The sequence below is a fragment of the Chaetura pelagica genome, unplaced genomic scaffold (assembly GCF_000747805.2).
Source record: "Chaetura pelagica isolate M959 unplaced genomic scaffold, ChaPel_1.0 scaffold71, whole genome shotgun sequence".
NCBI lineage: Eukaryota > Metazoa > Chordata > Aves > Apodiformes > Apodidae > Chaetura > Chaetura pelagica.
This window is the reverse complement of record NW_009952435.1, coordinates 1,925,606-1,941,814: the sequence shown is the minus strand read 5'-3', so window position 1 is coordinate 1,941,814 and position 16,209 is coordinate 1,925,606. Positions and strand designations below refer to the sequence as shown.

The 16,209-nt window shown below is 39.4% G+C and overlaps 1 protein-coding gene across 2 annotated transcripts in view; it reads left to right on the top strand.

The window, feature by feature from the left end:
* The window catches only part of GRB10 (growth factor receptor-bound protein 10), a 123,041-nt gene that overhangs the window by 97,668 nt on the left and 9,164 nt on the right, over positions 1–16,209 (top strand). Inside the window, exons 5-10 of one of the 2 annotated variants that reach the window (XM_010008350.1) lie at positions 850–1,006; positions 6,792–6,907; positions 9,444–9,518; positions 11,779–11,916; positions 12,532–12,642; positions 13,700–13,798. In XM_010008350.1, the coding sequence (XP_010006652.1) occupies positions 850–1,006; positions 6,792–6,907; positions 9,444–9,518; positions 11,779–11,916; positions 12,532–12,642; positions 13,700–13,798 (696 nt within the window). The remainder of the gene's footprint in view (positions 1–849; positions 1,007–6,791; positions 6,908–9,443; positions 9,519–11,778; positions 11,917–12,531; positions 12,643–13,699; positions 13,799–16,209) is intronic. The other variant, XM_010008351.1, reaches the window with a different exon arrangement.

Below are 16,209 nucleotides of genomic sequence, written 5' to 3'. Positions count from 1 at the left end.
TTTTTCCCCCCCATATGGAATTGGGTTTTGTTAGATTCGGCTCCTCCGGCTGCAGAACAGGGACGCGGAGTTGGCTCGGAGCTCGGACCCGCTCGCCCGCCCGCGGAAATAATTCTGCGGCAAGTGCCTCTTGCTTGGGCAGAACAATGCAAAGAGCAGAAGCGTCTGTGTAATTCAGGAGGTGGGGAGAAGGTTCCTGACTTGTTCTCTCATCTCCATTAATATTTAGGACGTGCAGCGTGTGCACATTTGGTTTTGAGCTACTTTCAGGCTGGGATCAAAAGAGAAGCTGGGGCAGGGAGAGAAAGAAATGTGTGGACTGTGCTAGCTCATTGATCCACTGGCGAGCTGCGAGTGGGACTTCCCGCAGGGAAACAGTCAGAAGTTAGTGGGGAACGAGAGAGCCCATTTTTAATCTTGAGGGTCTTGGCCTGCTCCTCGGCACAGATTCGGAGGCGCCCGACGGGATCGCAAAGAAAATTGTGTGTGTTGGACTGGATGTGATTTCTCTTGCCCACTGCTGCTGAAGTGCTCTCTCGGTACTGTTCCATGTTTGCTTACCTTAACACGTCTTCATACAGAACCTGCTCTCTTACGTTTTCTGTATATGTGGTCTTATTAACCCTGCTTAATCTTTGTTTAGTGCAGGGAGGTGTTGGGGAGGGGGGGAGGGGAAATAGGGCGAGGGGGCATTGAGATAAAGTGTTCTAAAGTGAATCATCCATGTGATTTGTCCTGACTGCCAAGGTGCTTGGAACCCTCACGCCAAGAGGATGCTTTTCTACAGTAGCTGTGTGGTTTGCCTATGTTCAGAGCTGTTGATCTGTAAGTGTACCCTTTATGTTGCAGGATGTAAAAGTCTTTAGTGAAGATGGAACAAGCAAAGTGGTCGAGATTCTAGCAGACATGACAGCCAGGGACCTCTGTCAGCTGCTCGTTTACAAAAGTCATTGTGTGGATGATAACAGCTGGACTCTAGTGGAGCATCACCCTCACCTAGGATTAGGTAGGGAACGGTCAAAGGGGTGGCATGGTTACCTGGGAAAATAAAATATGTGTAAATCGTATTAATGTACTTCCATCTGGAGCGTTTTCTTTCCCCTGCTCTTATTTGTACAAATAGCTGGTCACATATGTGCTTTCTGTGTATTACAATTTGATGTGTTAAGCGTTTAAGCCATTTTAAGTCCTTCTCTTATTTCTCACCCTCTGTTTTTTTATTGTAAAAAAAGAAAAATAATTGTCTAATCTTCATGCTAGTGCTCTTGAAACCTTGCAGTGTCTGAAGCTATTGCAAATAACCAGCTTAGGCAAATTAAGCTTGATCCTTAGAGTACTGGTCCTGTGAAACAGCTCAGCTCATCACCAGCTGGAAGACCTGGCTGAAGAGACTCAGCTTTACATACCTACAGTAATGCTTATGAAAGCTAGACATGCTGAGGTGGGGGAGGGGGTCGGCTAAACTTGACTTCAGGCAAGGAAAAAAATGGTGGCACCACCCACAAATCCATGGGCAATTTCTGGACCAGCAGTGGCATCTGCTCTCCAGGCAGCAGCTCTTCCACCTGATTGAAATTAAGGTGTCATGGTTACAGTTTCAAGAAGGCAGCAAGAGGAAGAACGGTGGGGAATTAAATAACACCATGAATTGGTTTAATTACAGTACCTGAAAGGATCTCATGTTATTCACTCTTGGTTTTCCAGTTATTTTGTGGCACTGATTAGTTGCAGGGTTCTGCTGAGCAGCCTGCAACTGCATATTGCTCAGATAGGCTATCTGTAATTCTATGTGGTATACAATAACGCTGTAGAAAGTAGCATTTGGAGTATTAGCTGATACATTTCACAGGGAATATTTTGCTAGAAAACAGACAAATCATAAGCGGTGATCACCTTCACTGAAAATGTGAATGCTATCTGTAGATAACAAGAGGGTTTTTTATGTCTGAAAATGTAGTACAGAACCCTTACCAAAAAAAAAAAAAAAGAAAACAATTTGCTGGAGATGTAGAGCCCTAAACCAGTACTGTTAAACACAGATAAATTCATTGCTCTATAGTATAGCACTTTAAAAAATATTCATGGAACATCCCGATTATTTTTATTTGTTATCTCTCCTAATATACAAATATGTGAGAAAGTTAACAGGAAACACTTACTTGTATATGCCTGTGATACACTTTCAGTTTTGAGGACGTAGGACAAGGTGAAGAATTAAGGTATAAATTACAGAATCTTTATCTCCATAGCTTAATATGCCACATGTGAGTTTCTAACAACCTTTACACATTTTCAGTTTTATCAATGCTCATTAAACTACCAGGCTCCCTTTTTCTATATTCTCTTTCCCATCATTGCTGATTACCAAGGTATTGTGTAAACAGAAGCCTTCTCCTTTGTAACCAACATCCTTCTCCTGCCAGATTCATTCAATGATGCCACAATTCAGTGTTTGTGACATCACAATAGCTTCCATGGTGACTAATTGTGCTGTCAAACTCTGGTGTGTGACATCTCTGAATGAATCGGGCAGGAGGCTGATTAGGAAATCAAAAGCTTCTGTTTACACACAAATAACTTGGTAATTAACAATGATGGGAAAAGAGCAAGATACTTATCGGGCTGCATTTATATACGTGGGGACCTGCCTGCCTTGGACCTCTGTTTCACACTGAAGCACAAAGCGGGGCCCAGGCTGTCCCAGAGAAACTGGGGTGTGCAGGTTGGAGTTTAAGCAGCCACCCCACTTGGTTCCGCAGGGACTGCTCCAGGCTGTTCTCTGTAGGCCAAGCAATAGATCTGTGTGCAAAGTATTGCAGCCTTTCAGGGTGTAATGGGAACAAAGAACTATTTAAAGCATCAGAAAGATGCAACGATACAGATTTCACATATTTAAAAGGATGAGGACAGAAAAGGGGAAAAAGGAGATCATTTAACAGGAGACAACAATGTCCAACTTCGTGTATTTGGGGACCAAAGTATACACTGTGACATAGTCAATAAACTTGAACCAACTTCATGCATCTACCCAGTTCTGGTTGCAGTTTGATTTTTTTTTGTTGTTGTTGTTTTATATCTGCTTATTTTCAGCTTCTCATCAGCTGAAGTGCTTCCCTGTGTTGCAGGGACCTGTCAGATCAAGGTAGTAATCTGTCTGCACTGTAGGTGAAGTTATTAGCAGGTGTCTGATGTTCCATATTCTGCTCTCCAGCAGTAAGTTTGCTAGTATAAGTATGGAACAATGGCAAATAGATACTTAGCACTGTGGAAAGAAATACGGTTTAAGAGCAGTGAGTTTTCTACATTTTCAGAAGTTATTCTTTCTCACTCAAGAAATCCTTGATTTGAATTAATGCTGTAGGTGGTAAACTTGAAGCCCACTGAAAGAGGCAAGTTCTTTCATTAAGTTAATGATCTTTTTTATTTCCCTGGTCTTGCCTAACATTACTTTCCAAAAGAGCTCAGTTTGCAGAACCAGTTCTATTCTGGCAGACTGAGGACAACAGCAAATTTTTGAAGCCAGCTGTGCATTTATCGTTGTGGTGATCTTCTAGGTGCCAGTTTTTTAGGGAACCTTCACTGACTGCTACTTTACACATGTAGTCAAGTATATTCCAAATAACACATGTGCTTGCAAGTAACTTCAAACAGCTATTGGACTGCACAAAGTATTTGTGTTCTTTTGGAGACAATGGTGTGACAATTTACCATCAGACTTGCTTAGATGTAACTTGTGGAAATGGTTCCAACTACACTGTACCACTAGTATCTAAACAACTTTGTAGTCAAGACTTAAGCAGTCTTTGAAACTTGAATTGATACCATCATTTCCTTTGCAACTAGAAATACACCTAATCTGCCCATAACATGTAGTATGCTCTCTGTGTGCTACTCCATACTTAACTATTATCAATTTAGGATGGGAAATGAGATATTTGTCTTGGACATTAACAGGAATAATAATAATAATAATAATTATGAAGACAGACTATGTGTCTGGATACTGAAAGAATCCCTACCTACAAACCTCATTTTTCCCACTCCACAATTGACTATACATCTTATTTAATATACTTGATGCAGGGAAGACAAGTGGTAAAGCTCTGAAATACAGGGTTGGAAGAAGGAATTGCTGCATAGTCTTGCGCATATAATTTCTTGTATATTTGTGCATTGCATTTGATTTGCCTTAATCTGAACAAATTAAATGTGGAACAGTTAGACACAGCACTTGCAAAAATACAGAAACGGCAGGCTATTTCACACTTCAGTCCACCTGTCATTTGAAGTGATTCTCTAATTGGGAATTTTGTGCCACGCCTGCAAGTTCTTCACAGTTGAATCCAGCTCCTTTTCCCACCTCATACAGCTTCCAGCTCTGTAGAAATTCAGATAATAATACAGTGCAATTCTGGCAAAAAAACCCCAACTAACAAAAAAACCCCCAAGACACAGAACCTCTCTCCTCTGTCCTCTTCTAGGAAGCGTCTAGAGGAGACTGAGTTGAGCCTGTCAGATGAACTAAAAGGAGACATTTCTTGTCACTTCAGCTGCAATGCCACTTGAAGACAGACTGATGTATTGAACTTAAAAGACTGATGTCTGTGCTTCTAGTTTTGTAGCAGGAAGCTCAAAGCAGGGTTGAGGTTGAGTTGGTGTGTCAAGTGGCAGTTCATCCCATTTGTACTAACCCAGTGCAAATTACCAAGGACTCCCCAAGTGTGTGACTCTTACGAAGTAGTAGCAAACTGACCAGGACTAGCTTCCTTTTTACATATATGTGCTATGACATGCTGCTGTACCTTTACTTCAAGATAGTTTTTACCATCACAATGAAAATGTAAACATTAAATCAGCAGACGTATCACCACAGAAACTTAGAAGAGTGTTGGTTTAGTGAAGAAATGCGTCTAGGTCAGTTGCCTAAAAGATCTAAGAAACAGTCACTGGGTATATTTAAAAAAAACCCTAATGATCAAAATACAAAACAAATAGACAATGTTCATCTACATTGCATTTCCTCAGGATAGAAAGAACAGGACCTGATTTGTCCCTGCCCTTAGGCAAGCATTCTTCAGTGGTTAGAAGAGTGAAGACTGAAGCTTTGTGTGATGACAGAAGCAGGCATTAGCAGGACACATGGTCTTTCAGGGTTCAGACTGTGATGAAGATTCATACCAATGTAATTCAGTGTTTTTTGGAGGAAGCAGACTTTACAAAACAGAAAGGCCCTCCATCCTCATATATTTACCATCCTCATTACAATACGGAGATTTGATGTAAGGAGTTGCCTAAAAAAAGGATAGTAGCAGTAGATCAGCAACAATACTTCAAACTTCATCTGTGAAACCCCTAGACAGTGTGGAAGTTTAGGTAATTAATGCTCAGGTGGTGCAAAATGTCGTTAATTAACTGCTGCCAACAGCAGTATTGTTGTGTACATTAGTCCAGAGAACTGCCCTTTAAAAGGGGTGTTATGGCTAATGCACTAAGAAGCAGCTCTTTACTTGAGAGCAGCCCAGTATGGAAAATCTTCAATTTTAACACCTTGTAACAAAATCTATGGCAAGGCTGGACACTGCAAATGCAGCATAAATGCTGGTGATGACTGACAGCCTTAAATGCAGGTTAAAAAAAAAAGACAATGGGATTGTTCAGAGATATGTTACATTTTCAAAGATTTTACATTAATCTACTAAGTTTAATATTTCAAGTGACATTCAAGAGCTTGCTCCTTCTTAGGATACCAATGACTTCTTGCTTTCTATCTTGAAAAAACCCCAAGAGAATATGGGTGTCAGCCTAGCGTTTCTAACCATGGGAATGTGAGGATGCAGAACAGCAAGTGTGAAAGAGCCTCTCCAAACTTCTTTGGCCAGCATGTCACATGCATTTTGGATAGAGCTCTATGAAAGTTATTTTTTGTTTTACCTTTTTAAAAATTTTATTTCCTGTTACATAAGGGATGAAGATACTGATTCTTAAGACTTTTGAGAAATATCTCAATATTTTCTCAGAAACTTCTGAAGATTTGCCAAGATAATGAATTCATTAAGTAGTGCACACTTAGCCCAGTCGCCTTCTTTTGAGTTACTGCTTTCAGTGAACTGGATTTGTTAAGCTATCTGCTCATGCTTTGATGTGCCATTCTTTTGACCAGAGAAGTGGTGGTTATGAGGAGTTACCTTGTAACCAAATCTAGAGCAGAAAATTGCCCTGTCATGTGTACAAAACATTTGTCTTTGTCAGTATTTCTGTAAAGTAGATCCTGTGACCTCTTTCATAATAAACCCCATTGTCTGGCATCTACAATAAAGGCCTGAAGTTCACCTGGAAATGAACTGATTTTATAGAGTGTGATCAAATAGGACACTGTATTTCTCTGATAGTTCAAGACCTAACGGTGGCTTTTCCAGAACTTTTTTCTCCTTTAATCTGTCCACCTTACCAGTTACACAGAATATAGCCAGCACCAAAATAAGTTTCCCGTGTATTGTTTAAGCTACTGCACACACACACAAATTGTTCTTATATTTCTTAAAAGTCTCTACTTGTGAAGTGCTGATGTAGGAAATCTTTGAAGAACACTGCCACGTCAGATTCAAATTTGTAATACTTATGCCCTAGTTCCTTTAAATGCCTCATTGCAGTAAGGCTTGAAAGCTGTAATACTTCTTGATAACTTCTTTAAAGGTAACGGAATGACACTGGGTTGTTTCTGTTCTTTGGAAACTGGTCTCACTGCTCCTGCTAATTGTCTGTGTGTTTAACATAATTTTCTTTTTCCACAGAGAGGTGCTTGGAAGATCATGAGCTCATAGTTCAAGTTGAGTCCACAATGGGAAGTGAAAGTAAATTTTTGTTCAGGAAGAATTACGCAAAATACGAATTTTTCAAAAATCCCATGGTGAGTCTCATTACTTAGTTGTTTACACCACAGAGGGGTGGATTGCAATAACATTGTTGAGCACTTTAATGTCTTAAACATCTATAAAAAGAAAACAAAACCAAACAAAAAGCAGAATTCTTTCCAAAGAAATTTTAACCAGTGTTTAAATTCTTTGCACTCTCCTCCCAGCCTAAAAACCTCAAGTATTTTCAAGTTACCAAATATACTTGTTTCAAAATGGCTATTGTTATGTTGGAAAGTGACCAAGTCTGGGAAATCTTTCTTGGTTTAAGAAAAACAATCAGAAGTGCAATTTACTCATTATCTTCAAAGTTACTTGATCTGAAACAAATTGATCACATAGTGTGCAGTATTCAAACCTTTTTCATCTCTGACAGTAACTCTTTCTGAGTAACCCCTAAAGCACTTACTGCATACAAGGAATTTTCAGTTTATTATATATGCTGAACAGTGTCTCACCTATGGCTGTGCTTTACTAGTGTGTTCTGCCTTCTTTACTGACCGCAATAACTCACCCTCTCTGTCCTCGTGTATATATTTGTGCTTGAGAAGTCTTGCATGTCATAGCTGTACTTACTCCTGCATTTGTACAATCCTTTGAAAGTTGTAGTTTTAAATTGTTTGCCATGTAATTGCTGATTTGGGGATGATATTTCACATTTTAATCCAAACAATTAAGTTGGAATGGGCTGTTGGCATGAGCCGGTGTCAGCTGGTGTGATCCATCTAGATAGCTGAAGAAGGATAATCAAGAGGGGGTTTAGGTGAGAACAGATTTTAGGCCAGTCAGGCATCCGTGGTGCCAAAAGAAATAAAACACGAGGGCACATGAAAACTCATTTCTGGAGTTAGCGTGGATGATAAATTCGTTCCTCTCCTCATAGATGCTAATGCACAGTTGCTGCAGCCTCGCACGTGTGCTTGCACGTACGTTTGTCATCTGCTAGTGCTTGTTTCAGAGGCTGTGCCTTGTCTTACTGCATGAAACATTTCTCTACATGGAGTGTTAGTAATTTTTCACTTCTGTTGATCTCCCCATCTGATAACCTATGAACATCTGAGTGTTGTAGAGAAATTTTGGTATCATAGGAGCTAGCACATTGGTTTCATGTGGTATACTTTAATTAATAACAGAGCATGGGAGTAAAACCCAGAATGCTTGGCATTCAGTCCCAGACTCCTGCAATCAAAGAATAAATCATTCTTGTGGTGTAAGAATGTGAAGGCTCCCTATCCGTTGCATTAGCTGTTGCCATATGGCACTGTTTCTGCTCAAGAGAGGCTGGTAAATGTTAGCTTTCATAATTCTTTGTGAAACTTACCTGGCAGAAGGGTGATTCCTCTTCAGCCCTTCTCTTTATGCCCAAAAGACTGAAATTTATATTGTCTGAAGAATGGCAAACATTCTAAACTAGAAATGTTTTTTATGTGATTCATCTTGTTATAATCAGTCGCTGTTTTATTCCAGGAATTTTTGCATGTCCTCATGCTTCAAATAATGTTTAAAGACTTCAGGAATGACTTAACATAATTGCTGTGGATAGTAAGCTCAGTGTACCAAATTACATAGGCATTTTAAAACATGGCAAATTAAAAGGGGAACCAGAGGAGTAAATCTGAAGTCAAATCATCGATTCAGAAGTCAGAAAACTGTCTGATCCTTGTCATGCAAAGATTCAGTGTAAATGAGATTATTTACTGGATGCCTGAAATAAAAAAGCTCTGTAGAAGCACGTTTAACAATACTTGCCATCGCAGGATGGGGGGGACAAGAGCATAAACCTGGCTGTTGAGCAACCAAATCAAAGCATCAAGAGTCACATGTGAGCTCTTTTCATAGTTAAGGTCTGTGAATGGCACTTGCTTTAGAGCCTTCTGAGGGACTAAGCAGGTTTTAGGGTCAAGCAGATATAGCACCAAAGAACTGTATTTTGGATAGAGTGCTATCAAAGGTAAAGGTGTACATACTGCAGGTCATGCAGGACCCCACCTGAGAATTCTTTTAATGCATTAGCATCTGGTTTAGCCCTGTGAGGGTAGAGAAAACTTGTTGTTCGTTCTACTCTGCATCTTCCGTATGGCAAGTGAAGTTACAGAGAGTTTGCTTGCTGAACAGTCTTTCTGGACAGAGAGGGAAGCCCAGACATTTGGTGGCAAAATACGCCAGTAGCAAGGAGTCACTGCATATCCAACCTGCAGGACCATTCATCCAGTCCTTTCCTAGGAAGCAGAGACTGTTAGAGATTCCTGAAAGCCCTCAGTAGAAGAGGAAGTGATGGGAAAATGCACTTACGAAATGCTGCAAATTAGGTATTTTAAAAATCTACATTCTGTCTGCATCGGCGTTTGGTGAGCAGAAGAAGGGAAGAACTGCACTTGAAAGCCCTGGTATTACTTTCTGTGTCAGGGGATCTCTAGATTGATTTAAGAGTGATAGTTTCAGAAAATTAATAACTGGAAGAAAATTCCACTTTTTCTATGTAAAAGTGTTCAAATATAATGTGACTTTCAATTGTCTTCTTTTTGTGTCTAGAATTTCTTTCCAGAGCAAATGGTTGCCTGGTGCCAGCAAACAAATGGCAGTATCCCACAGTCACAACTTTTGCAGGTACTGTAAGTACTGTATGGACAAACAATTTTGGAGCTGGAGGGGAAAGGTTGAGGGAAAGGAAGAGGGAATTCAAAGGTCTGGAAATAGCTGTTTGGAGAAGGACCATTGTAGTGGGTTAACATATTGTACTAATATTGAAAATACCTGACAAAGATCTTACCCAGTGGCATTAAGGTTTAAGTTATAAACACAAAAGTATTCATAGCTGATGTTCATACATATTTGTTCCATGAATATTCCTTACTCTGTGGGTACCTGGTTTGGCCACCTAGTGTTACTCCTAAAACAATCTCAGCAGACATATTTGTAGAAAAACAAATACACCTTATAAAAATCAAAACAGAAGTACTCTTCTATATTCCACGTCATAGCATAGGGGAAAGTGTAAAAATCCATGTGTACATTAGAAGATGGGCTTGAGGTAGTGAGAGGTTTTGCTTTTACTTTGTATGTCCCATGTATGTGCCTGGCGAGAATCAACAATAAGGACCAACTTCCCCATGGTTCAGACAACTAGTTGCTGTTCTATATAGAAAATTAATTCCCTAAGTAGTACATGCAGTTACAGAAAATGGTATGATTTGCAAAGTAATCCCACTTAAAGCTCCCCAAGTTAAATTACAGGGATGTGTATCTTATGCATAGATGTTGGTAGAGCTGTGTAGTCTGCATGGCAGTGGCACATGCACTGAGTTTATACTGAAGTTTTGATGTCACTGTACAGTTTCTTGCTTGCTCATGCAGGAACTATGGTGGTGGTTGGTTGGCCTCCAAAGGTGATGCTGAAGGGTGAGCTACCCCTCTGACCAAGTAACTCATTCACTTAAATCTCTGAAGTTAAGCAGTCTGATCTAAACCCTGTAGTCTAAATCTTTTATTTTTTTGGTTATTTCCTCAAGTGAGGGACATTCAGCACACATGGCCAAATGAAACCACAATTTAATAAAAGAATACTATATTAAAAATACAAACCCATGATGCCTGAAGACAGTACCACAAATAACAAGCAAATTATAAGGCAGAGGGCACAAATACATTACGCAAATATACATACAAATAACTGATTAGCTTGATTTCTATCACTTTGCATGTTTGCAAATATGCACTGGCTGTAAAAATACAAGAAGTTTCGGCTGACTTTTGAACCAGTGCACTCATTTTGTCCCATGACCACTTCCCAGGCTCAGAGATGCAAAAAAATCTTGCAACTTAGTTTACTTTTGGTAAAGGTGGACAGAGAGAATATAGTCTCCTTTTGGTCTTTCCCTTTCACAGTTGAGAAGTACAAATAGCAGGAAAACCAGCTGTTCTTTTCCATTCTGTTAGATGAGATGGGGAGGAGGACTGGGAAAAAACCCTAGCTTTTAATGCAACTAAGAGTTTTGACACGGGGCACTGATTTTTAGTTTTGTTTCCTGTGGGCATTGTCTAGCAAATAACACCAAAACATAACTTTAAAGAATTGCAGAGGCATTTAGGGTGATGCATTTTAATTTGCACTATTGAATTCATTAGTTGGCATTTAACTTTCTCAGCAAACCCTCAGTCATTTAAAAATCTGACCCATTGTAATAAGGGAGCAATCCATCAAGCTCCTTCTTTTGATGTATTGCAAATGAAATTATTCTATGTGTGGTCCCTCTAATTATGTCAAGAACTTAAATGTTTTCCATCTTCAAGTCTAGTACAATTGCTGACATTTATTTGACTGCTTAGTGTTTAATTTTTAGTAAAATATTCTGTTGTGTGTCACCTGTTTTTGGACAGGTGCATGTGCTGTATAGGACTTTGTTGTGGGAAATCCTGAAATACGCTGTTACCATTCTAGAAGTTCAGGAACAATTTGCAGATTTTGGCCAATGGTTCCAAGTTAGTTTAGTTGCCAGAATTGTTGTGACAGTATATTATTTTAAGAATTAATAAGGTTACTTGTGTGTCCCTTCAGGCCAAGTGCAAGAAGAATGTGGATATATAGAAATGGTTATGTAGCCTTTTGGAGATTTAATTAGTGACATAGAGAACTGGAAAATACCAGTGGCAGGAGGAGTTACCCAGGTAGATATAACAAGGAGGAGCAGGAATATCCATTTTGGTTGTAAATCAGTTTAAACATCTAGGTCAGTTTAAGCATGATGTGGAACTGCACCCCAAGTCAGCAAAATGATTTGCCATTTTCTTCTCTGTTCTGCAAATTCAGTGACAATTTTATGATCCGTCTATAGGACACAATCTTCATTTGCATTTTCCTCTCCAACAGAACTTTTTAAACTCCAGTAGCTGCCCTGAGATTCAAGGTTTCTTGCATGTGAAAGAGCTGGGTAGGAAATCATGGAAGAAATTGTATGTGTGTTTGAGGAGATCAGGACTTTATTGTTCTACAAAAGGAACTTCAAAGGTAAGATTAAAAAAAGAAGCTGCACTGTGCTAGCATATGAAAGCATTTTCTGCTTTTGCAGTGGGTAATTTTTGCTGGTTTTTAAATATCTGCACACAGTGTTCCTTTTTTTATCATATAAAAAAGGATAAGCAAACCATGATCAAATGACAAGCAAGCCCTGGGCTCAATGCATGAAAATAACTATATGGCATTGTTATATAATAAAGGCAAACTAGCTGGACAACATAATTTGGCCACTGAAGTGGTGCTAACAAGGATAGCAAGAGAAATGCTCTCCAAGCACATGGTTCATGAATTTAGCTTAAACAGTACTTTAAACACTGTTTTACATTATGTAAATTTCAGATTTCTTAGGAGCAATGAAAAGGGCTATTCGATTTTTAATGTGATGTGTTTGAATAAGTATTCTGTCAGGTTTTTGTATAAAACATCTTCTGCTAGTAGCTGGCATTTAAAAGGTAACGGCATGCCCACATCAGGCTGCCTGGGAGAGGAGCACAGTGTTCATGCACTGCCCTCTGTTGGGGGTTGGCTTTGAGAGACAGCAAAGCTTGCAGCAAGATCTTCCAAAATCTTACACTTCCCTCTGATAAAACGTATTTCTTTCCCCAGGAGCCAAGACATTTGCAACTGTTGGCTGACCTAGAAGACAGCAATATCTTCTCATTGATAGCAGGCAAGAAGTTGTACAATGCACCTGCAGAGTATGGATTTTGTATAAAGGTATTTCTCAATAAGTTCTTCCAAAGTTCAAGATGGTGTTGGTAGCTCAGAGTCCCCCATGCCTGTAGCTAAACGGGATTTGTATGTAAAACTCTGCAAGCGTTTCTGTCATGAGGACTTGATCTTTAACGTCTTTCATTTGGCAGGCATGTCCTGTGAATCTTGCCAACATTTTATATGATACTTGTAACACTTTTATCTGGTGCTCCTTTGGCTTGGGATATTTCTGTGCAAAATCAGGTTAGTGCTGAAGCGTGGTGTGCCTGTGAGGTAGCCTTGGTTCACTTCACAGATGAACATAATTTTCCAAGTGCTCCAACTGCATAAGAAAGTTTCTCTGGTCAACTAGCACCAAAACAATACAGCAACAAAGGATCAAGCTCCTGTAGGGTATAATTGTACCATTATTGTGGTAGAGGTTTGCATTTATTTAAAGAAGATTGTATTGGAAAGTGGAAATAAGAACAAGCAGTTGTCCTTGAGGATTTTAAGAACCATTGTGCTGATGGATAGGTTTGGGAAGTATTTCAACGCTCTGTGTAATTTTCTGAGAATAAGGCTGGGAGCTGCTTTTATTGACAGAAGTGAAGTAGTCTCCTTCCTGGAAACTGTTCTGGAGTCAGAAAACGTGGGTTTGCCTCAGAGAGTAGAAGCTTCCTGCAGGCCAGATCCTAAACCAATGGAAGCAGACTTTGAGTAACACTAATGTATGGAAACTTTGTTTCTTCATCTCAAAATGGGGGCTCATAAAACTTCTCGCAGTTCTGAAGAAAACACCTCAACACCTTGGTTCTGGTTCTAGTATGACCTGAGTACCTTGTTCCTATAAACTTAGAGAACTGCAGGGTATTTTGAAACAAGCACTGCCATTTATCTTGATGAGAAAGTTATTTCTTTCAAAGCATGCTCAGCCTCTCCTGAGCTTTAATTCAGGGTGCTGTGAGCTTTTCCTGGTCATTTCTCAGACTAATACTGTACCTGCCTTTACTCTGCAGTAAACTTACAGTGTTGTTGGTTTTCTAGTGGATGTAGCTGACTTCCCTCTAATACTTTATAGCCCAACAGAGTGAGAAATGAAACTAAGGAACTGAGGTTACTGTGTGCTGAAGATGAGCAAAGCAGGACATGCTGGATGACTGCCTTTCGCCTCCTTAAGGTACCTAATCTCTACTATGTGAAAAGAACTACACTTATAGTTAAGTTGCATTTGTTCATTTGAAAATACCTATGTGTTCTTAAACATCATCTGCCTCCAAAATGGTAACAGCTAAGAGCAAAATACCAGGTAGACCTGTACCTCCTAAGCTGTCAAGCACAGGACTGAGCAAAATTCCTTCCACATATGAATTTTGTATCATTTTGGTTTGGAGCCTAATTTATGATATGTGACTGAATAAAAAGAACACAAAACCATTTAACAAGATATTTGCAAGTTAGCATAAAGCTACAGGAAGTGGTTTGATAATGGTAAGTGGTTATCTTAGCTAGAACAAATTGCTATCTAGAGCCTTTGCAATTTTTTTTTCCAGTTTTCTGAAGGCTCTATTAAAAAAAGTAACAAAAATATGCAACCCTATCTCTAGGTGAAAATTAATTCATATCTAAGGGCAAACAATGAGATTTCTTGATAATATGGTAGGATGCTTCACAGTTTTTTTGAAACTAAATCAGCAGGGAAGCAACTGAGAAGAAACCTGACTATTTTATGCTCTTTGAAGCAGAGAACTTCCTGATCTTCATGGGGAAACGTGCATAAATTTTGGGTTGGTTTGTTTTTGAATCTTTCCCTGAAAATTAATTCATATCTAAGGGCAAACAATGAGATTTCTTGATAATATGGTAGGATGCTTCACAGTTTTTTTGAAACTAAATCAGCAGGGAAGCAACTGAGAAGAAACCTGACTATTTTATGCTCTTTGAAGCAGAGAACTTCCTGATCTTTATGGGGAAACGTGCATAAATTTTGGGTTGGTTTGTTTTTGAATCTTTCCCTGAAGATGCTGCCTTGAAAAGTACTCTGTACCTTACTACACCCTCCCTTATATTACAGGCATAATACACATATAAAAGAAAATAATAAAGATGTACAGATAATGTGTTAACCATGAAGATCCCACTTCCCTTCTGCTCAGCTACCCTACTCACTAATATTCTGTGCCAAAGTATAACATACAAAATGTGATTAAAAATAAAGGCATTCACAAAGCAATGCTGCACACCCACCTGCTGAAGAAGATGCATTCCAGCAGTGTGTGTCTAAGCAGCTGGAAGGCAGTGGGTACATCAGAAAAAGTGTGAGGTTTAATTGCTTCCCTGTCCATGTGTGGCATTGACTAGGAGATGCGACAGGCATTCCCGTTGCTTCATGAGCATTGTTTATTCCTCCCTTCCCTTTCAAAAAAACTTTATCTCTTTTGTTTATCCCCAAGATATGACAAATGTTTGCTACAATTACCTGTTCCTCTCCCTGTGCAGACATCATGCAAAACCCTGTAAGCACAGCAGACTCCTAGGCCTGCCAGTATGAAAACACAGTGCCTGTTCACCACCTACATTAAGTGGTCACCTTCCAAACCAGAGCACATGTCTTTGAATGCTCTCCAAATATTATCTCATTTGTTAATTGTAAGAGATTCCGTGTTCCAGTACAGAAACTCCTATTTTAAGCTGTTACAAAAGCAGTTGCACTAGTCATAGTATGGGCCAGGATGCAAGAAGCAGTCCCAGAGGCATATTTGATTTCTATGGAGCTCATGCCTCTTTTGGCTATAATAATCTGCTCTCCAGATACTTAACTGGACTTGACTCATGTTTAATACACACTAACAGTTATGGTAAGAGTTTTAGTCCCCTAACAATTCCAAGTGTTTCTTCTCAGCTGTCCTTTCCCTGTTTGCACAGAATTTTGCATTGTGGGGAAAGTGCTCAAATAGAGAATCATGTAATTGTAATGAATTGTGCCTTGATGATATCACTTCTTCCGAAGAAAGGAGTTACGCTGGTCGAGGCACCAATGTTCCTGAATGGCCTGGAAGGACCTTCACAAAATTAGCTATTCTTACCAAATACATAGACTTCCATCTTGCTTTGACCGATCAGAGGAACCTTTCTTTGCAGTGTGACCTGTGGCAGCAACTGTTCTATATGGCAGTAATTTCTGTCTACTGGCATATAACAGTCACCCTTAGGCAGTTAACACTAGGGGAGAAAAAAGGTGTGTTTTTAAGGAATGCTGAAAGCTGGTTAAAGGTGTATAGTCAGGGTAAATTAAGGCTGTGCCTCAAGGCTATTGCTGTGACCCTCCTTTTTATTTACCAACTGATTTAGCTTTCCACAGTCATAGATTATCCTGTTTACAAAATTATATATATAATTTCAATTAGAAGATTCAGTAAGCAATGTAGCTATACTTAAGCACTGTGCCTCTAGAGAAGGCACTGAGTAGGTGTTTTCCTACCATCCTAGCTACTACTAGTGTTGCTAAAATTTATCATGTTCAATGAGGAGCATAACTGGAATTCAATCACCTTATTTTTATAAGGATGAGAAAAGTATTATTTCCTGCTG